Genomic DNA, 23,398 nt, shown 5'->3' on the forward strand with positions numbered 1-23,398 from the left:
AGGATGGAGAGGAGGATGAGGAGAGACAGATAGGTCACACGTTTTCAGAGAGGATCTTTAATTATGACTCCTTTTGGTATGTAATTTTAGACAACAAACAACAAAGTCTACTGTCCACCTTCCTCAACGACCCCTCACATTCAAAAAAAGCCTTGAAGCTGCCTTTCAGTGAACACAGGGGCAGAAAAGTATAAATAGTTTGAAGATGGAGATTGCTTCATTTCTGGGAAAATTCTGTGATGCGGTTACCTGTGCAAGCAGAGAATCACCTTCAGAAACCCAGGCAGTGTTAAGAAATGTTCAAAGGCACTTCCCGTTTTGGGAAATATTGCCCTAATTGCCTTGGGCTTTGCTGCTGTGTAAGATATGTGGAGATCTAAAATACTACCCTGTCCCACAGTGGGCCCAAACTGACCACTTCAGGGTCAGCAAGGGAACAGATTGTCCTTTCTTCAACCTGCCAGCCCCAGCTGGAAAAAAACAGACAGCCCTCAGGATCTGAATACCAGTTGTATTTCCAAAGGCTTGTCCAATTTTTCAACATGTATCAGTTTCTCCGATACAGGCAAAGTAAGTAGTAAGTACTTTTACCAACAAGCAGGAATTCTGGCTACAAACGTGTCCATGTTTGAAACATGACAGCTTCACACACACAACTAGAGTATTGATTTTCTAACGAGAGGATGGTCCCACTTGCAATAACAAAACACTTACCGATCGCTCCTAACCTCCCAGCTGTTGCCCTCCGCTTTCATGCTGGTCAGAGCCGCTGCTCCAGGTGCCTCAGCCTCGCGTGGGAGTTTTCAGTCTCTCACAGGTTACCCGGCCAAGCCACAAGTCTTTCAGTCTGACCAGAAACACCACCCTGGACTGCACAAACCTTCCTTCCTGACAATGTCAAACAGCTCAAAAAAATTCAGTGAGTGCTTTTAACAAAACCCACATTTCTTCAGTGTATTCCAAATATTTACTCTTCGTTACTGAAGGCTTCCTGGGGGAAACAGGGCAGTTCAGAGCAAGTTAGGAAGGGAGGAGAAGGATCAACAGAAGGGGTAACATTTCTCCCATTTGGTCAGGTAAACAGGGGCATTTTCCAGTGGGAACTTCTTTTAGTTCCGAATTCACCTGCACATACTTGGACAAACCCCAGTGGCAAAACACAGGGATGAGAAATGCCTTTCAGCCAAAACCAGAAAGAAGTGTTGCACAAAACCAGCAAAATGAAAGCACAAACATCTAATTATTTTAATATTGGATAGTGACAGTGTTGTTCTGCGTTAGGAGCACAAACAACCCTTGGCCACAGGTCACGGTTCATTACCATTTTAGAAAACAGTGGAGCTGGCACAGTGCTGTCCATGGACAAAACACTCATGCAATTAAATAAAACGAGGCTTTCGATAAATCAGATGAACATGCACACACACAAGCAAGCAGCGGGTAATGCTTTGCTGGATGGGCAGAGCTTGCTGGGTGTTGTTTCGGCACCGTTCCCCTCATCCCAGAAGGTGCTTCTGCAGAGCGTTGGCTGTGCAAACCTGGGGTGCCCCAGGCTCACAGAGTCTCTGATAACCACAGGGTTTACCCCTAAAGGACTGTCTCTTTCTGGTGGCACTAGTGTCCCCAGAGACAATGAAGTGCGTGCCATCATCACAGGGGGATAACTGCTCAGCAAAGACTCTGGATGTCATCTCAGGGGGAGCAGAGAGCCTAAGTATGTAGGAGAGGGAGTAGTGCATATAAACGAGATACAAGGGAAGAGAAAGAAGGGAAAAAATATCAGAAAAATAAGTAAAATAGAAGAGAAGATCCATCTGTGTGATGCTTAAGCTGTTGCCCCCGCAAAGTGTACATCCAGAACAAGCTGTGTTAGGACCACGCGTGTGTGGTGGTACTGTGCAGTGAACATACTCCCAAAGAGTGGGGAGAGCCTATTGCAAACTTGTAACAGAACAACTTCCATTTCACCTCTTCAGACTCATTTATATTAATGTAAGCACCGTCACGTGCACCACTCAATTACTCGGTGTTATTTGTTGCGGCAACCTCTGAGCTCATTCAAGACTTCAGCCTTTTTACATTGAGCCGCCCCTCATCTTGCTCCGTGCTCTCGCCACGCGATCAGCTCTGTATTAGCTGGGTTTATGTGGGTCTGACATATTCTGGATAAAGGAAAACCTGAATAATATTGGTTCTGCCATTTCCACCTTGCTGTTTCTACCTTAACAGGGCGTCCGCAGGCTCCTGGATGCAGGCAGGCACGTTAACTTGGGTACCTGCTGCAAGAGCAGGGAGAGCCCAGCTGGGGCTGCGGGGCAGCTTGTCTGCAATGCTCAAGCTCACGGACCTTCTCAGAGACAGCTCATCTCAGAAAAAGCCTCTTAACAGCAGCTTTCTTCCTGATGCTTCTTTGGGAAAGTCAACCTCCTTTTCCCTCAGTTGAAGAGAATATTAACAACGAAGTGTCACGGGAAACAGCAGCAAGAGATAATTTGTGTCATGGTGCCGAAGCGGAATAAATTAAATTGAGTGGAGTATCGCTGTGTACCTGGAGTAAAGCTTTGATTTTAGAGGAACCACTTAAGATTTGTACTAGAATAAATGAGAGCGGAGCCGCCTGGCTCCTTTTTACATAGAGCATCTACAGCAAAAAGGGCATTTTCTCGTTAGCACACTGCAGCTGCCCGCCTAATGGGATAGATCTATTAATAGAGTAAGTGGGCAGTCAGATATGCCCTTCAAAAACCTGCACGGGGCTGTAGTTCTTCAGTTTCTAGCTCAGACGTTGCACCACCCAGGGAAATTGTAGGGCTGGAATGGTTTTCCTTTCTAGCGTGATGAACAGGATTTTTCGTGTATTTACATTTCCTCTCTCGGTACCCGTGCTACTACACATAACTGGAAAATTAATAAAGAGTTTACAGCTAAAAGGACAGAAATAAAAGGAGGACCAGAGCTGATGTACAGGAAGTCAATATAATCAGGAGGAATTGATCAGTGGAACACAAAATGCTTTCATTGCCTTCAAAGTCAATATTGCAGAGGGGAAAATAGATGTACACAATTGTATACGCTCAGCTTAGCCACTAAACGCTTCACGGGCAAAACTCATTTTTTCTAAGTGTTTTAGAGCATTTCTTTGGGATGAGTCTGTCACTTCAGAAAAACAGGAAGGGGTCAGACTCTCTGGTGTTAATACAGACTTTTATTGTGCTCTTCTGTTTGGCATGCCTTCGGTACCTGACAATAAGCAGTATTTCATTCAGATCTCACCAAAGACTGAATATAAATCCTACACAGTAATGAATAAATCTAAGGATATTCTTGAAGCAGTAAGAGAATTGTGTTCAATATTCAGTATTTTGGTTTTTCTGTAATGGCTAGAAGTGCTAGTCTTAGGTTAAGCCCTGGAGTGAAAAGTGTTGTGCAAACAGAGGTGAAAACATTGAACCTGTCCCAAGCAGTTTAAAATGTCTGGAGGGGTCTGGAGCACAAGTCTTATGAGGGAGCTGGGGCTGTTCAGCCTGGAGAAAAGGAGGCTGAGGGGAGACCTTATCACTCTCTACAACTGCCTGAAAGGAGGGTGTAGAGAGGAGGGGGTCAGGCTCTTCTCCCAAGTGACAGGCCATGGGACAAGAGGAAACGGCCTCAAGTTGTGCCAGGGGAGGTTTAGATTAGATATTAGGAAAAAATTCTTTGCCAAAAGGGTTGTCAAGCATTGGAACAGGCTGCCCATGGAAGTGGTTGAGTCACCATCCCTGGAGGTATTTAAAAGATGGGTAGATGTGTAGATGTGGTGCTGAGGGACATGGTTTAGTGGTAACTTGGCAGTGCTAGGTTAACAGTTGGACTTGACGATCTTAAAGGTCTCTTCCAGCCAAAATGATTCTATGATTCTGTGAAAATCTGTGTAATAGAACAAAAGACAAGAGATTGAAGTAGGCAAATGGAAAAGCACGAAAATAATACAATATCGGTTCTGTTCATCGTGCACTTGCTTGGAAAACTATTAAGCCTTCAGTAGACAATGGCACAGAGAAGTATTTGGAATTAAGAAACATGATCAAGTCTAGCTATCAAGTCTAGCCACTAAATGATAAATGGTAGATGAAGTATGGTAGGATGGGATAAACTTTGAAAGGTGAAGAGGTGAAGGTCAGTAAAGGGTTGTATAGTGCTGGGGACACAGTACAGATGAGAAACTACAGAGGTGAGCCTTGCACATCACCCTGGAGGGCTATGAGCCAGGCAAAATCAGAGAAAACCAGGCAAAATCAAGAATGCTGATCCCATATGTGAGGATGGGAAAGGTGGTATTTTATAGATATTATGTAATAAGAGTCTATAAAAACTCCAAGAAACCAGGGTATGCGATTTAGGGTTCATCTTAAATATCATTATGAAGTTTCCTTATTCGCTTCTTAACTTTCTAAATAAGCTGGCAGCTCCCCCCCAGGTGCCCCAGGTGCCCCAGGTGTCAATGTAAATTGCTGATGGTCTTCAAGTTGTTCTAAATTTAATTTTTTAAATGCTTTAAATGCCATTAGACCTTGTGCTTTTGCTCTGTCTGAAGATTGTTGGAGACTTATTTTGTTCCTTTTCCTTGGAGTTGAAGCGCCACAACATAAAACATGGTGAAAGGATGTTACCACTGATGTCAGTTGAAGTGTGGGGCATTGGGTTCAGTGGGTTCAGCTCAGTTTCCCTTCTTTTTTGCCATTTGTACTGTAATTAAGTTTATTTGCCTGACTCACTTTATGGGCTTTTTTAAGATTTTCACTAGCTGTGAATCGTTGATGAAGACAACCTCCCCTGCATCCTCTGACGCTGGTGGTATTAAATATGCAACCTGGGGACTGAAGTCACAGGCTTTGCCCCTGTGCTTTTGCAGCCACCCTGATAGTCCTCATGTGTGGTGTTCATCTGACCACAAATGCCAACGTTTAAGTCCCCACAGGTGTTGAGATCTTTCACTATTAATGGCTTATTGTAACCCTACAGTAGCTCCTAAAGTAAATCGGTGATTTTTTCCTTAAAAGTGTCTGTTCCTCTCACTAGGAATAAAGTCAGTCTAGGGTGACACCTACCTCATGGACATCTAAAGTCATGTGAGATGAATTCCACTCTACATAACCAGTCTTTCATAGTGAGAAATTTTCTCCAAAGATGAGAGTGAAGATGAGAGGCAGCAAGGTGGAGGGTGAAATATTTTGCATCTTTGCTTTCACTCACATGCACCTTTCATTGATGTTTTTGTGATCAAGTCACCCTTCTATCTGCGTGTTAAGAGCAAGGCGACGGCAGGTGCCTGCCGGGGGGACATGTTTTCAGTTGAAGAGAGAGCTGAGCATATTCCCAGCATGATTGGGACCAAACCTGACCTACTGAGTAACATATATATTTATATGTTTTAGTGTTTGGACATATTTTAAAAGTTATTACTACCACATTTTCTACAAAAGAAAATATCTACATCCCTCTTTCCTCAGTATGAGTCTTCTCCTAGTTTAGTTTTAACATTTCTAGATACCATTTGCTGTGTTTTTTATTTCTTCGCCCAACCCTAGTGTCTCTTCTGCCTTTCTCTTCTCCTTTGCCAAAGTGAATCTTCAGTTTCCCTTCCACATTCCCACTCTCTGCTCCTTGGAACTGTGGTTTTATTTCCTTGCTTCCTCACTTGATCACACCTCTCCCTTCTCTCCACCCTTCTCCCTCTTCCTTTCCCCATCTTATTGAGAATTTTCTTTCCTTCCCTTCCCATCCCCACTCTCCCAACAGCAGGCTTTGGAGGAAAGCTGGTGCCAAACTTTAACAACCGCAAGCCCATTGTGCAGAAGATGATTTTAGACCAACGGCCAGACTTTGCTGGGCCACCACCTTGTGCTTTAACCACATTTTCTGCCACTCACCCCTTGTTCCTCTTGGCGCACTTGCACCCCTGCCATCTCCTGCCTTTCCTCTTGTGCCAAACTGCGCAGGGCTGAAACAGTTGCAGCAGTAAAAAGGTCTCTGCTGTTCCAATCTGCATGTCCCGGAGGGCCAAGGCATTGACCACTGGAACACTGCCTTAAAATAATCAATAACTCTGTGTGACATGCCGACCTCGCACTGGCCAACCAGGGATAACTTGGGGTATTTCCTCATTCTCCAAAGAGAAACAGCTATTTGTTTAATAGAGGCTGTTGCCCAAAAACGTCGCTGTGCTTCCCTCAGATCGCCACGCTCCAGGAGAGAGGAGCTGGAAAGCCAGAAGCTGGCTGTGGGGAGCTCTGGAGCCTGGAGGCCATCTTAGGCCCGTGTAGAAGGTAAGCAAAGGTATTTCCATGCTTCCCTCAGCATTAAAAAGCAAAACTTTCTAAAACCCTAGTTAAAAATTAGAAGCTTGCTCTAGCCACCTTGCTTAACGAAGCTGTAGAAAGTGCTTTTGTTTGCTGAATTAATAAAGTGTTTTGAGTGCTTCTGGCAATCCAGAGTGTTTTCCTAAGCTGTAATAACAGACGTCAGATCCTCTGATGTACACAGGTAGCAAAGCGGCATTGATTTTGGCGGTAGAGACTCTCACTAGGTCTGGTGATGGATGTTTAGGTAAGTTCTCCTTGCAGTTTGAAGTGGTATTAAGATAGGTCAGAGAGAATGGGCTGCCAACCCCTGTTCTTCCAGCCAAAGCAGCGTCGTGTTGCTTCGCACCAGGCGAGAATTGGGCCCTCCGGCTATGTACGGAAGATGCAGAAGGGAATTTATAACTCGCCTACAAGACTTAGCTTTTACAGAAGGAGGCCAAGCTGTGCCTGTGCTTGTTTGCTTCTCTCTGGGGAGGGGAAGTAAGTGAGGCTGGGCAGACACATGGAAAAGCAAAAGCTGGAATGAGACAGGAAAGCAGACAGGCAAAAGTCAGTGTAAAAAGAAATAGCAAATGCATTGGGTGTTTGAGAGAAAGACGGGTGAAATATCCAATATTCTTTCCGTTTCCCTCCGCTCCCTCTCTGCTTCATTTTTCATTTGCAAATCTTCCTTCTGCTTAGATTTTTATCTCTTTGAGCTGGGGCTTTTTTTCAAGAGGCTTGCAAAATGCCCTGCCCAATTTTGAGCACTATGTAAACAATAGGTAATGACAGTAAACCAAGAAGTATCTTTTTTAAAAACATTCCCTTCTGGAATAGTTTAATGCCCGTCAACTTGTTTTAAAGCTGGATTAAAAGGCATAAAGTGATTATAAAGTGCTCAGAAGAAAAAGCATATAAGCACAGTGCTCTTGTTAAACTTGTAGCAGCAGAGAACAATGCAAATTTTTTGCTATAGAAATGCAAACTCAGAAGAAGTCTCAGCGACCTCACAGCAATATACAGCATCCCATAAAGTCTTTCTGTTTTCCCTCTCAGTTACAGAGGTTTGAGGACGCTAGTCTGTCTTCATGGCTTACCTCATCTCTCCGCTGTCTTTGTTCTGCCAATGAAGCCAATTTCAGCCCGTCTCTGGTTTTCTCAAATATCTTCATACTGTCTTTCACCTGGGCTTTTTTGCTTGGGAACCCAACCTTGATTGATTCCGGTACTTCCAGCCTGCTTAATACCTTCTCAATACCAACTTCTGTCACAAAACTTCCAGGATTAGCCAACGCACATGACTAAATTGAGGGACATTTCACTGTTTATTGCCTCGGTTATTACAAAAACTATTTGCACGTAGCAAGCGTAGGCATGCACGCGTGCATGGCTGTGTGTGTGCGTGTGTAGGACAGGGGGTGTATTGAAATGGTGTGTGTCCAGATCATCTTCCTCCTCTTACATTTTGTAACTTTCTCATGGCACATCTTTGTCATAAACTGTCTGTCAGCTTTCTCTGAGGACAGAAATACACAGATTGATATTTTGTACTTTTATGTGTTTAAAAGCCTTGAGCTGGAGTGAAGCTATGATAAAACATCATGAAGAAGGTGGGATCAGTTTGTGCCATAAAGTTAATGGCAGTGTGATGGTTCAGTCTCTGACCCAGTAGTCTGAGATTTCCAACCTGACATGGAGAAATATCTGTGGGTCCACGTTTGTACTGATCAGCCTTTTCTCTTCGGCTACAGATCACAGCGTGGATGCAGTACGAGCTGAGGTGGTTCACTTTGGTGAAGAGGGATCTAATAGCAGCTTACAACAAAGTGGGAAGGGAGCGGCAGAGGTGATGGAGTGGTGGGAGAGGATATAATGGGGAGTGACAGCCATGTTTGCAGCTTGGGAGATTCAGGTTGGACATGAGGAAAGACTTTTTCACCAAGAGGCTGGGGCAGCCCTGCAAGAGGTCACCCAGAGAGTTGGTGGTAGCTCCATCCTTGGGGGTTCTCAAAGCTCAGCTACACAGAGCGGTGGCTGACACAACAACCTAGTGTTGGTGGTAGTCCTGCTTCCAGCAGGATATTGGACTGGAGACCTGCAGAGATCCCTTTCAAACATTGTGCTTCATTTGTGTTGATTCTTTGATTTTTAAAAGATGATTCTTTGATTTTAAAAGAACCTGACCACTGTGAAATATTAAGCTGCTGGTTTACACATTATGGCAGACCTCTGAAAGTGAGGTGGGATGGTTTTGTGACCTGCCCTTAGAAAATAGCCACAAGATTAGACATGCTTCCAGTTTCTTGGATATTTTAGGGTGGGTGCCAAACAGCCCCGTAACCCACGGTCTTATCTGCCCTTATCTGCAGGATAAGCAGGTCACAGGAAACATTAACCAAAGTTTCTCCATTTCTTGCTGGCAATGTTTTTTTGACCAAAATAGAGAAGATGCAGCTGGTAGGGGCCCTGGTGAGGCTCCCCCAGCTGCCCCAGCACCAAGGCAAGGATGAACATTTCTATGGCATTCCTGGCAGTTATTTCATGCTCTTCTAGACCTTTAGTGCATGGAATTTCAAATCAGCTTCCCAAGACAGTGGTCCCAGACAACCCAGTAAATCCACCTCCCCTTCCACCCAAGGCCTTAGCCCCACCATGAAGTCTGACAGCCCAGGTATCAGTTTGTGCAGCCACGGTTGTGTTACTGATGTTCCCAATGGACAGACCATGGTCCATTAACAACTAAAATTAAACTCTCGGTTCATTTCATACCAACGCATGTTCAGTCCTGGCAATTTTAAATAAATTCAATTAAACATTCCAGTTTTTAATAATTCCATTTTAAATAGAGCCTCTGAAGGGAACAGTCTCTGTAGAACAGGATTATCCGTGTAAGCCTTAACTGGAACATTTCTTGCTTCGAAACTGATTCTTCTGTCATTAAACAAAAGAACTGCTGACATCCCGTGCTCCCTTCACTGCAATAACCACAACCTCTCCATGTCTTTCCTCAGCAGAGAGCTACCATGTGCACAGGGAAGTGTTCAAAGTGCATTGGGATCACCCTGTTCCCACTGGCAGCATGTGCCATAGTCTCCAACATCCTCCTGTACTTCCCCAACGGACGAGTTCTGCAGCTCAGCGAGATAACCGATCTGGTCTGGTTTTTCCACGGCATTCTAGGAGCTGGGATACTGGTAAGAGAAAAGTGTTACTACTGTTTCCTATGGGTTTTGTTTTGTTATAAGTTCAGGGCTAAGAAAATCTCTGGTAACAAAAAAAAGTCATAGAAATGTGCTCTGCATAAATATGTGAGCAGCTTAACTGGGAAGCTGGGTATGGGGCGGAGAAAGTGCATTCAAGTCTGAAAAAAGTCCCTAATCACAGGAATACAAGGTATTCCTGAGACAAATATCAGTTCTGCAAGTCAGGAGGAAGCAGTAGGACTGACTTCTCACTGTGGAGAAGGGTGTCGTGGGTGTTCATCCGCTATGAGTCAAAGCAAAGCTGAGGTCCTAAACTCAGCTGGAGGTGGTGAGTTTTCAGTATTGTCTACACCCCCTCGCTACTCCTCTCACTGATTTTATGCTCACATAATTCACAAAAGACATTAAGGGCAAAACTGAAACATGTTTCAGTAGCTGTTCGTTAGAGACCCAGCCATCACTCAACGAATGTGGAGCTGCAAATGGCTGAAATCCCAAACTCCCCCTACGTTCCCACACAACCACCCAACACCCTTTGGGTTTGACCTGGTTGGCATGTGTTCTTCTATAACCAGTTCTCTATTCCAACACTCAGGAAATATCGCTTTTATGTGAATATCCATAACCAGAAGGGAACAGGTTTGGGGATACTGATCTTTCCAGTTCATTAGAAAGCCTGATCCCTTTACGTCTTCCAATTACCCACCCAAGTGCAGATAAAAAGCCAAGCAAGTAACATGCATATGACAAGTACTGGCTATTAGGCAGCCTAGGCAGATGGTAAACTGGCACAGAGCTGGCTACCTGAGCATCAAAAAAATGAATGTTCAAGAATAATTAACTTAGAAAAAAGCAAATCTCATTCACAGTCAGGCTATGATGCAGCTGCCACTTAAGTCTATGGGAAAGCTACAATGGATGTGGTTCAGACTCATACTTCCTAAAGCAGAAACATGGTATAAGATCATTCAATAAATTGTTCTCCACCAGCAGCTTGCCTGCTTCTTCTTCCAGCTACCACTTGGGTTTATTACTCATGCTGAACTTGAACGTAAGCATGAGTTTGTGGAAGGAAGCCTAAAGGAAGAAGTGGAACTACATGAGAGACCTGTGGAAAATTCGTATCACTGCAAGCCCAGGAGTCATTGGCGTCCAATGAAAGGAAAGGCAGATGTTAGGCATGAGAGCATCACAGGCTCATTGAAAACGTGCCTTCTTTTAAGGCTTCCACACAGACTTGCCTGTGGCCAGCACTACGTACATCAAAAATGAGAACAGCAAGTGAGAGGGGAGGAAAAATTTGCATTGACCTTCAAAACACAGCATTAGGAGTAATTATTGGTCCACAAACAATGCTGTTGAGTGTACGTGTTTTCCAGAAAACGGCATGAAAAATGCCCACAGGTGAAGGGAAGGGGAAAGAAAGCATTATCATCAGCTCCATTTTCCAGGTGCTGGAAGCATGGAAAAATGAAGACTGGCTTCTAGTCCTCTCAGGGAGCTAAGCAAGGGGCAGAATGCTCCACCACTGGAGCCTGGTCTGTATCCTGACTCCACAGTGACCAGGCTGCAATGCAATTCCCCACGTACCCAGCTTCTTCCCAAAGGAAACTCAGGAAAGTCATGCCAACAGGTTGCCCGATCTTGGAGAATCTCCCTGTAACTAGGGCACAGTCTCCAGAGCCAGTACTGTGGGGGAAACTTCATAAAAGCCTGGCCTGGCTGTGTGAGCCAGAAAACCTACCTCCACCTGGGAACTTCATCTGTAGACTGTATCTGTATCTGTAGATACCTAGACCATCAGCGCACTCTTTGGCTGAGCAACCAGCCCCACCCTTTCCTCCTCCTCTGCTGCTTCTCTAATGGAAATTTATATGACGTGAAAACCACTCCATTTCCTTATTTCAAAAGTTTAGGGTGTAAAGAGAGGAGGACTAGCTCCATGTGTCATAATAACGTCTTTCCTGATGGAAAGCTTGTGTGCAACACCTGGAAATGCCTGGCTGAGCCACGGTTCACACACAGCCCTCATTTTACTGACAACAGCCAAATCTAGCAAATTCTCATTTCCTTGTCAAAAGGCAGGTGCTTACAATCAGGCACTTCAAAAAAAGACAGCTGCCAAGTGAACCCTTCATCCTGAGCCAGGCTAATAAATGACACAAAGGTGTTTGCAGCTTAGATGGGAAACCTCCAAAGAAGAAAGACAGCCCTGGAGGAAAGGGAGTGTTGGTTTGATGGGCAGAGGTATTAGCTCTCTTTCCGAGTGCCAGACAGTGGCACGCTGGGGCTGGGGCTGCCTTGGGGACCACCTGTGCTTACTTAAGAGCTGACTTCTTTCCAGGAAGAGGAATGTCTTTTTAACCTCAATGGTCTACCCCTGCAGGCCTCCAGCTGTGGTCCAGCGACCACTGCAGGTGCTGGAGGCTGCCTCTGGGGTGTGCATAAAACGCAGCGGAGAGCAAATCCTTCGAAAAATGTTTAGGGGCCTGCAAATCTAAGTGGGTTTCATAACCCTGTCCTACATAGTCTAACAGAGATATTCACACTACACACGTAAATTCCCTGGGCTTCATTCACCATGGATACGTGCTCTTCCTGCCCTACATGGCCAAATATCTCTCCAGCATGTAGTCATGCTGTTTTTACAGCTTTTACCTTTTTTGTTTGTTTGGTGGGTTCTCCTTCTCTCATTAACTTTATAGGGACCATTTCCTACTTTCTCAAATACTCATTTTCTTGTCTTGCTCTGAGATGCCTATACAAGCAGTAGTGGGCAGAGGCAAGGCATCAGGAGCGCTCTGGATGCACAGCTAGACCCACAAAAGCTTTCTTGCCCTCTAGCTATCAAACTAAATGCAGCTTTTTCTATCTCCAAAGTGCCTCTGTAAGGTGGCATTGTATCCTGAGACACGGGTGCTTACTGACTTCATTGTAATCATCCAGCTCCACCTGATAATTACCATGGAGAAGCTGATGTGAACTGGGAGTTCCCTGTTGAGTGAAGTCCATTCTACAGGTTTTCCGGAAGCTCAGCACAACCAACCAAAGTCAGACGCGTTTCAGGAAATTTAAGACTAATTTCCCAAATATAATCTAGAGCAGGATGCTCACAAGATTTAAACTGACATGATTCTTACCCCAGTGACGCATCTTTTCCGAGCAGAAATTCCATTTTCTCAAAACGGACATGTTTGTTCCTGAAAAAAAACCAAAACCCTGCTGAAAAGAAGCAGTATAGCTTCAGCAATTGGAATTACTGTAACAGAAATTTGCCAGCCAGCTCTAGCTGTAGTCCCACACTTCCTCCTGAGTTACTCTTCAGCAAGCACCAAGCAGGTGTAACTCACAGAGAAGAGGCAGAAGGTGGTTTGCATTTGAGGAACAAGATGCCCCGCTGGTAGTCTTTACAAACCATCTCAGCAGAAGTACTGCACACCAATTCAGCTTGTGCTTTTCTCACAGGTTATTTTGCCAGCATTCATGATGCTGGGAGCAGGCGGAGCAGGATGTTGCGCTAACAGATGTGGGGTAAGTGGATATTTGTGTGTTGAAATGGCACTATATGATTTGCCCAATAGCTCTTAAATGGCTGCTCAGCAGGTGGAAACGTACAATGACAAACCACCACACCACCATCAACAGCCATGTCAGGGAAATGCAGAAGAGGAGCTTGATCTACAGCGTCCCTGGGCTGGGGCTGAGAGCTCAGTTAGCCAACAAGAATGTTATGATATTGCAGCCACTGATATGAGGGAAATCATAGTCAGCCAGGGCAGGTGCTGGAGCATTGAGCCACATTGCTGATGGCAGAGAAGGACAAAGCTGCTTACTTCAACGCACATGAAGTAAAGCGTGGCTCCAGCTTCCCCCCGCTCAAGGCAATCCTAGAGATTGAGATGGCTGGCTGTGCCTTCTGCTTTCACCAGGTCCTGTTTCCTCCATACCCTTCCACGGCAATTTGCTTTTCCACAGGTTCAGCCCTGCTCACCTCCATACGGGCAGATAGGTCTTCTACTTTGCAGGTCCATACTAAAAGTCTGAGCTGCTGCTGCTGGCACTAAGGAGCCAGCGCTGCTTCCCGGAGGCTGGTCCACATGGAAAGCTTTGAACTGTAGCATGCGTTTGCCCAAGTGTTAGGCACATGAAAGGTGCAAAGGCAATTTGGTCTCTCTGTCATCCAGAGAAAGACCAGAGAGACTTTTTCTCTTGAGAATTAAGAATATTATAAAACACCATGTTATACAGGCATCTCCATTAATCCTCAAGCCCTGGGCAGAGACTTCTATGTGGCTATCATTATTAGCAAGAATAAACTGACTTAGAAATGTTATTTTAGACTACATGCTTCCCAGAAGAAGCCTGGAATGAGAGATTCCATACAATAAAGGATGTCTCTTCTGTACTCTTCCATTAACTTTTAGTTTGATCCATGAGAAGACCTTTACCTCTTCAAGATGTTTTACTTAAGTTAATTCATTACTGAAAATATCAAAATAGCATTCTCCATTAGGATGTCAGCAAGTACATCCCAAGGGACATGTCATTACATTGATTTTACCAAATGTCACATGGACAGCAAGGAGGATTTGCTAATGATGGCCATGTAAACCAGTTGCAGCACTGGGATGTGAGCCTAGGCACCCCGAACCCAGTGCCTGAGCCAGCTGCTTCTCCGGCTTTTGAGCGATGTAGAAAGCAGTGGTGAAAAACAGCCGTACTGTGGGTGTTCCCATGCTCTGCTGAACACGGTAAGTCACGAGGGGAAATCCAGATGAACTGGGACCAGTTCACATAGCATCTCAGGTCTCCCTTCTCCATCTGTCATTCCAGCACTAAATATTACAGGGCCAAGAGTCAAACTTCCCCAGGCTGGCTGGGTTCACTCCCCCAGCCTGCCGATGCAGGTGGTAACACAGTGCCATCTGGCAGCCACCATGCTCCACCCTTTCACGGTCTGAACCGTTCCTACCAGCACCACATGGATGCCAGGTATCCTGTCTGCACCTTCCCATCACTGATTGATTACCTACGAAGTGTTCCTCCTCTTCCTCTTTTGCTGTTACAGAGGAATACAGTAGACATTGTAGAGAAAGTAGTTTGATTATGTGCTATTGATTATGAGCTGATGGCCAGGTGATGAAGCTGCTCAAACCAAACTAGACAAGAGGCTCAGTGAAGACAGTATATCTTAGAAAATGCTGTCTTCTGGGACTGTGGGAATTGCCCACCTCTTTGAGGTGGAAAAGAGTGCAGTTCTACAAGTTATCCTATGTGACAGAATGTGGATCTTTGTAGAGATGGGATGGGGACATGAGTAAAGAGCAAATGGCTATGAATGGCATTAAAAACAACCGTTTCTCCCAGAACAGTTCCTGGGGAAGAGTGATTCGCAAGTATGCAAAAAGAGGTGAGTACTGCGGGGAGAGCTGAAGGCCAATGATGTGCTTCTTCAGGTGAAGAAACATCAGGGAAACTTTACTTTGGGGACAACATGAGGAAACACACAGGCATCTGCAGCAGGGTTGCTCAGACACCCTGAGCATATGGGCTGTATACCCAAGGCAGGGTATGGTGTGAATCAGCAGGTACTGGAGAGCAGAAGAACCCTGGGACTGGTTCAAACATGCATGATGGCCGCAGCTTACCAAGGTGCCAGAGCTCCTTGTGAGGTGGGTCTGGGTGGACCTGATACAGGCCCTCCAGCTCTTGGTGGCTTGTCCACCAACTTCCACCTATTGGCAGAGAAATAGCCCACACTGGAGATATTCAGGAGCCTGTGTAATCCAAAGGCTAGTTTGGCCACCTTTCCGCTTTGGGGGCTTTAGGTATAAAATTATAATTTACACTTAATGTTCAACATTGCTTTTCATAGGGGAAAAAAAAGGGTAAAAGAGCTAATACTGATCAGAATTATTATTCAATCAGACCATAACTATTTTCCTCAGGGTAGGGACTCTGCCCTATTATATTTTGTGCAATCCCTGGTTTAATAGTTTCAGACTTCTTCACAGCCTTTGCGCTCTGCTGAAGTATCAACAGCAGTAATAATAATTACTAACTTTCTCATCCTTTTATCCACCTTATTGAGTTCTCCACAGTGATTATGTGCTGCATTGAGCAAGTTTTTTCATTAATCCATTTACAATTGTTGCCTGCAAATGTACCTAGATGGCTTCATATCCTTGCATTATACAGTAATGATTTTGGAAAGTAACAGATTTAGAAAGCTTCCACGTCTTGCACCTTAGTGTGTCCACAACTGAAAGCATCCACTGGACTGGCACAATGAGGAAAAAAGGCTCCCCAAAATACAGCAAACACATACTCCAATATTTCTCTCTAAGCTTTCCTTAAGAGTTACTAGTAGAACAAGAATAGCCATAGCAGCTTTCCAGACAAACAAACCTAGATAAGCAAAGATACCTGGATAAACAGACAGGATATTAATTCCACAACAAAACACCTCCAGAGAAAGAAACAGAGAAGAAAGAAATGTGCGTGAAACAAGAATCAGGGCAATAAAGAACAGCACAAGCTGAGACAGGAGGAACTTGGTAACTTCACTAAAGGAGCTGATGCAAATGCTCAAAGAATGAATGCTAAAAGTTTTCATCAGCTCAGCAGAGACAAACCACTTGTATGGAAGACAAAGCAGGGAGAACATTAAAAAAAATCAGCAAAAATGATCAGCAAAACCTTTGCAAGAGGTAGATAACAAGCCAACACCATGGGAAACTAATTTCAACGAACTCAAGCATCCCAGTTTAGTCCTCATGTTGCAACCAAAGGCACAAATGAGGAAATAAAAAATTGCAAAAAAAAAGTGATAAATGAAGATGGTACAGGTAGGGAAAATGCTGAAAGGTTGAGATAATGCAATAGTTAATAAAATTGTCAGATTTCCATAGAACATGGGACAATCCTCAGAAAAAGACTACAGAAGAGTAGATATAAGGGAGAAATGCCACTGTGTGTCTGTAAAATGGCCAAGAGAGACAATCTAACAGCTGCAGCAACTTCAGACTCTGCTTTCAGTGACAAACAGTCTTCGTCTATCATGTGCACAGTGAAGGAAACAGGTGAGATAAAGTTAGCCAAGATTTCAAATGACAAAATCATGTGTCAAAGAATAGCCATCAAAGGTAGCACCAATGAGTAGTACCAGTACTACTACTAACCACTATCATAAAACGTAGAAGTAGCAAAAGACCATTTGACTCTTTCTACCATAATTGTCTTTGGGATGTCCCATACTGCTACGCTGTGCCAAAACTGATCGTTTGCGTAATAAAGATCCTTTAGCCAAGATGCAGAATGCACTGTTGAAGTAAATGAGAAAGCAGATGGGGAGAAGTGGTTCAGCGCAGGCAGGAGTTTCAGACAGAATATCAGTCGCTCACCATCACCGCGAGGCATGGCTGGTGATCTTATTGTGAGAGACAGTGCATCAGCTACAACCCAGCTTTGGTCTGGACAATATACTAAATTACCTGCGTTTTGCTGACGATGAAGGTCTACTAAGAGGGAACTCAGCCAACATGTAGATAAAGACAAAAAGAGTGTCCAGCTTTGCAAAAAAAGACAAGAGTCATTAATCAGTTATGATGAAATAAACCTCATGAGAAATCCCAGCAACTTCTAACCCAAGGATTGCTTTAGAGGCAAAAGGACACACAAAATGAGTCAATTCACACACTGGCAGCATGCAAGGTTGTACAGAAAGCAGTAATGTCATCGGCTGGCAAGTTGGAAACTGCATTCACCAGCTTGAACACGTTTAAATAGTGAATAGTTTTCAAGATAATGTCACGAATCTGCAATGTGGGTGGTGAGTGTTTCCATTTGACTCTGTAGTGCAGCGCTCTGTGGAGCAGCTGGTATCAGGAGAAGGTTTCTACCTTCCTTGTGGGCTATTAGAGTTCACTGGTATTTGCTGGCAATGGTGAAACGTGAGGCCTGAGGTATTAGGCTTCAAACCCAAGTCATGGATGGGAGTGTTTCCCATGTTCTTCCTCAGCCGTGCCTCTGCCCTGACTCCAAGGCAGTTTTGCTGCCTTGCCCCTGGTCCAGGTCTTCCCCTGGATCTGGCAGTCTGCTCCGGAGTTTATTCTCTCTTCTCTTGGCAGAGTTATGAACAACAACAGGCAAGGACTCTTAACCAGACTAGTGGGAAGCCTGTCCCAGATACAACACCAGTAGCACCCTCCTGAGATTGTTGTTTCTATATAGAAACAGCAATCAGATACATCCCGCCCATTAATAGAAAACTACCCCAAAACATAGTAAAGGTAACGTTTCTGTGGGAGTGGCCGATGTAAAAGGCACAGGTGCACCACATATAATTCAAAGTCACCACTGGTTCGTTGCCACATGCAGCACAATTAGATTTCTCAACACAAGCAGTGGTAACCACATGTCAAACCTGTTGCAAAATTAAGGAAAGCAGCAATAAGAAAGGCTCTTTGGCATTCCTCATCAATTAGCAAAAACAATTAATGCATCTTCTGTTGCCTTCATACCTGGTTCAGTAGTTGCTTGCTAGTTTCTCTTGGTATAAGGGCTGAGAAAGGTGCTCTTGGTGAAGAGTTGGGAATGCTGAGGCACATGATATGGACCACATCAAGCCAGTACTGGCTCCATATTGGCATTTTGAAAGAAGATCCACCAGACTTTTCATAATTGATGGGATGAGTATAAAACCCTGAATAAGTAAAGCTCTGGGTTTAACCACTTTTAAAAGCAAAACAAATACAGTCTGAAATCCTTTAACATCTAGGATAGCCACAACAGTCAGAAAAAGTCATTTTTTGTTCCCACAAAAATCATACTATCATGATTTACTGGTGGTTTTGGTCAGTGTTAGGTTGATGGTTGGACTCGATGATCTGAAAGGTCCCTTCCAACTTAGGCAATTCTATGATTCTATGGTTCTATAGTAAGAAACAGATGAAGATCATTCCTTCCCATTCAGTGTAAGCTTTCCATGCTGCTCAACCCTCTGTGCATGTGATATTGAAGGTCTCTTCCCTTTCAGATGCTGCTGTCAGTGGTCCTGTCCATGATGGGATTCGCAGGAGGAGCGTATTGTGCGGTCATCTCCTCGCTGGGGCTGATTGGGGGCCCTCTGTGCAACACAGGTGATGGAGAATACCTCTACCCTTTCAGGAATGACACTCTGGAGTGAGTATGACTTACAGGCTCCTCTAACTTTGCTTTCCCTAATCCCCATCCCCATCTTTTTGTAGAAAATTTGGATTTTTCCAAAGTGAATTGGTGGTCCACCCTGTCTACACCTAAATTCACGTTTCTCTGTGTAGCATGTTCCAGCTAGTCATCTCATTGACCAAGGAGTCATCTTTGGGTAAACTGCCTGAGCTGCTTCTGTCATGCTTGTCAGCAGCCCATTGTGCAAGTTGCACCAAGCTTTCAAAAGGCTGCTGAGCTGTGACTCCTACTGGAGTCAAAAGGAAGTGTTTGATAACTATGCCACATCAATCTGTTAAATCATCATGAAACGAGTCTACTCTACCTACTTCTGAAAAGCAAAGCAAATAATCTTTAAAGTTAACTGTGGCAACCACGCTTTTCAAGCCAGCGCTAGAGACGAGGGATGGACTGGACTAAGATACCACAGCAGGAATGGAGAATACGGAGACACATTTTTAAAACATTAGGGACTTTTCCCGTTAGTTATTAGCATGGCCATAAAACAAAAGGGAGATTCTTGTGCATGCAATGACGTACAGATGCCGCTCTCTTCCCTAGTCATCAATTACACCTCTGCAATTACACCTCTGGAGTTCCAAAGAGAATCGCCCGTTTTTACCAATTATAGTAGAATATGAGACTCACTTTACATTGTGCAAACAAGTTCAGAAAAAGCTAACGCAGGAAGCATTCTCCAATTTTTACTTTCTAATACATTGCCAATTATTTTTCTATATCACAGAGACAATTATTTGTTCAACAAGACAACATGGAGCATTTGCAAAGAACCTGAAAACATCGTCCTTTGGAATATTATCCTTTTCTCTATTCTCCTGGCCATCGGTGTGATTGAAGCTGCTCTTTGTTTCATTCAAGTTGTCAACGGACTTACTGGCTTCATATGTGGCACATGTATGAGGAAAAGAAAGGTTGGTATGCCGTAAAAGATATCGGAGTGCTTTACATTCTTACCACTTTTACTTCTTTTCAGGCTCTGGTAATAGTAGATGATCAGAGAGATCCGCACAGCACCTGACCGAGCTCCTCTGAGGAGCCTGAGGCCATACAGAGGCATTTGCACACTGTTCCTCTCTCCTCACATTGTAGTCAGGGATAACTCCATCCTCATATATTTCAAAACAGTGGAGTAATGTGATGTATCGATGTACTCAGTTACGTGCCTTTGTTCCCATTCAAGACACCTTTTTGATAAAGTGTAATGACCCCCACCATCTGTAAGTGAGAGAGATAAGAAGCAGAGGTGTTTTCAATTGGTCAACAGTGGTAAAAATATCATTTTACAAAATGGAAGAAAACCTCTTTCAAGTTTCTTTTTTCACTACTGCTTCTTTTTTACTGTTTATTTTCATTTTATGAGATGTTTGCATTAAGTCTGATATCCTCCTGGAATATTAATTAATCATCTTTCATTCATTGCCTTTCAGACAAATATTTCTGGAATGTGAATGACCTACAGAGAATGCCAGGACAAGCCCCGAGCTGCCGATTCACATACAATAAGGATAGCGCGTTGTGCTGTATTTACGGGGGGACGACAAAGAAAACCCAAAATGTTCAGGAGTTTCATGGGGCAAAATGAATTTTTGATAAAGAAGTCAGGGTGGAAAAGGGCTAGATCATTTAGACTGAGACTCCAAATTTTCGTCTCTCTGAATATACCTGCTAAATTGCAGGTACTGGCAAAAACACTGATCTGCCTGGTCCTGACTGCCAAACTGCTGCATAAAACACAACAGTCCCCAGATAAAAGCTCGCCACTTGCCCTCTTGTGCATATGGGAAACTGAACCATTGTTAATTTATACATTTATCAGCTGCACGAAGCAGGCGCTTTCTGGCTGGATGTAAATAACTTCCCGTCCCCAACAAATGCCGCTGTGAGCTCACCTGTCTGTTCCTATTAACCTGCTAACCAGGCGCTTCCGGATTTAAATGAGGTTGTGCAGAGAATATATCGAGTGGCATTCGCAGCACCACGGAGACAACTGAAACATACAGTTTTCAGCCTCCTTCAGCCACCCTGGAGCCAAATCCCCTTGTGCCCATTCGGTGCTTGCTGTCTTGTTTGACAAAGTCCAGTGCACTTCTAAATAAGTTCTTCGGGAGCATTTGAGAGATGTGGTAGCCCTGGAGGGGCATTTGGGTCAATATGGACAGTAGGGTTTGGAGCAAGAGTTTGGAATTGTCCAGTTTAACAAAACGGTGGAGAACCTCACCACGAATTTTGCCCTCACGAGACTGCATGGGAATTTCACTAATTTCCACACAAGTCTGTAGGGCTGTTCTTGAATAGATCACATGGGCAAAGTAATTAACTGGTAAAGATAAACATTAAATTGGTAAAGGTAGTAATTATGCGCAGTTTAGTAACAAATAAGAGATATAATCTGAAAGGCAACAAATTGCATCAGTCCTCATGTTACGGCAACCGTAATCCCAACCAGGAACTGCGTAATTCCCCATCCTCGCTCAAGATCAAGCCCTTGATGCTAAAGTCCATGACTGGCAAATTTCAGAAACCCCATCATTTCAGTGACTCCCTCAAAGGTTAATTCTTGGACATACCACTGACTTCCCTGAGTCAGCCAAACTGTAAGATGATCTTTATCCATCCTGAACGGGTGTTTGCAGTTATGAAAAGCTGAATATATCTAAAGCACTTGGAGTCTATTTTTCAAAGAGAGACATTTGTGTTTTCTCAGTCAAAAGTTGTTCATATTTCTGCATTGTAGCACGAGGGCAAGATATATGAACACAGTTATTGCAGACACATATGGCTGTTTGTGCTGTTCTCTAATGCAGCACACAAACCTCTTTATACAAAATGGGGAAGAAAATGTCAATTGTGCCAAGAAGGAGAGCACGTGTACACTTCCTTGGAGAGCAGCTTCACCCTTAGAAGCAGGAAATTTGCCCCATAAAACTTAAAAGTACCTTCCGTAAGAAAAACATAAGGCACGTTGAAGTTTGCAATCAGGACCAGGTGCATCCAAACCTGCCAGTTGGCTTAGAAACTCGTGTTCATTGTCAGCGATAAAGGCTGGACAGTGCTACCATATAAAACAGACATCAAAGTAAAGCCAACAGATTCAAAAAGGGTCAAGGAGGCAGCTAGAAGTAAGGATATTTGGCATGTAGTCAGGAGGAGAGAGACTCCATCAGCAGAGGGGCTCTATGAGCTCTTCATGGTCCCTAAATTATCAGTCCTGCCCTCATCCTGTAGTTTGCTCTCCCTGACTCTCGCCTCTGTGATAAAGGCAGTTTGGGCTGTGCCACCACCGGGCGAGGGAGAGGTCCCCACTGGCACACACCACCTCCAGCACGGGAAAGTAAATAAATGCACGTTACTGCTGCCATCTGCTTGTTCCAAACTGTCCTGCCCTGGGGAAGTTTAGTGTCTGTGTGCTTACGGGGACACCCTCTGATCTGCCAACTGTGCAATCACTGGCCTCACTGATATATGTAAATATTAAATATTGTTATTCTGAAGTTATTTTCCGGCTTGATTTGTGTGACCTGAAGGACTTGTGACTTCAAACTAGCTCCAGTAGGAAGAGACAAGGAATAACACAGAAAGTAGAGTTAAATTCATCTTGTCTAACTTAAACCACTGAAAAGGAGTCTTTTCTGGGGTAGGCATCAAGCTACATAGTCCATGGAGAGAGGCAGCCCAAAGTGAAAGAGGTGTCCAGGGCAGGGGGGAGGCGTTGCCTCTTTGGGTAAGATTCAGTTGTCCACCCCAGACAGGAGCATCTAGTGCCATTTGAAGTGCAGCAAAGCATCCTGCTCGGTCTCCAGATACCGCTCCAGGCAGCAAGGGTCTTCCGCATGTCCTCTGTCACACCTGAGAGCCACTCGCAGATGTCTAGAGACCCAAGTATCTAGCCGGAGCCAGCAACACGGACGTGTGGGTGACCAAAGCAAACGCTTGTCTCTTGCAAACACAAGGATGCTAAAAATTCAGTTGTGTATCAGCTAGATACATAAAGGTGGCTAAAATTAGGTGAAATCATTTCAGATCATGGCTTTTCGGATCTCCCAAATCACATTTTAAGTGTGTCAAAGCCTGACCTCTCTGAGGTGTCTCCAGAGCCGTCTCCGGGAGCCAGCCAGCACGTTGCAAGAGGGGCAGCCCCTCACACCGAGCACTGCGGGGAGACCTGCAAACCCAGGCTTTTTTGGGTGGGCTTCAAGAGAAAATGACTACATAATACTACTAATAATAATTTTTATTTGGACAGAGAATCGGCTTGACTAAGGTAAAATACCACCTTTCAGAACTGGGATTACTACAGATTTTAAGTGGGTTTTGTTTCGGTTTTGGTTTGTTTTTTCAAAATGGAAAGAATTATTTCAGGGAAATCTAACAAAGGAAAAGAGGCATTTTGTCTCTGAAATGTTTTCAGTATTCTAGACATGAAGAATTCAGTAAAACTAAGGAACTCATAATATTCTTCTATATATTCTTTATATATATATAGATCTTCTATATATTCTTAATCTTTTATCTCTATTAATCTTCTTTCTTTCTTTCTTTCTTTCATTCTTTCTTTCTATCTATCTATCCATCTATCTATCTATCTACCTACCTACCTACCTACCTACCTACCTACCTATTTGTCAGTCTGTCTTTTCTATATCT

At 44.1% G+C, this 23,398-nt stretch overlaps 1 protein-coding gene across 2 annotated transcripts; it reads left to right on the forward strand.

The window, feature by feature from the left end:
- The first annotated feature begins 6,234 nt into the window (after positions 1-6,234).
- LOC141737966 (transmembrane 4 L6 family member 1-like) lies at positions 6,235-22,243 on the forward strand. 2 transcript variants are annotated; one of them, XM_074572979.1, is made up of 6 exons: positions 6,235-6,305; positions 9,335-9,517; positions 12,992-13,057; positions 18,564-18,709; positions 19,479-19,665; positions 20,182-22,243. In XM_074572979.1, the coding sequence occupies exons 2-6, from the start codon at positions 9,347-9,349 to the stop codon at positions 20,200-20,202; spliced, it is 591 nt and encodes a 196-aa protein (XP_074429080.1). In that variant the 5' UTR covers positions 6,235-6,305; positions 9,335-9,346; the 3' UTR covers positions 20,203-22,243. The 2 variants fall into 2 exon arrangements, with proteins under 2 accessions (XP_074429080.1, XP_074429081.1); XM_074572980.1 differs by lacking the exon at positions 6,235-6,305 and adding an exon at positions 6,550-6,585.
- The last annotated feature ends 1,155 nt before the right edge of the window (positions 22,244-23,398 follow it).

This window comes from Larus michahellis, chromosome 1 (genome assembly GCF_964199755.1).
Source record: "Larus michahellis chromosome 1, bLarMic1.1, whole genome shotgun sequence".
Classification (NCBI taxonomy): Eukaryota; Metazoa; Chordata; class Aves; order Charadriiformes; family Laridae; genus Larus; species Larus michahellis.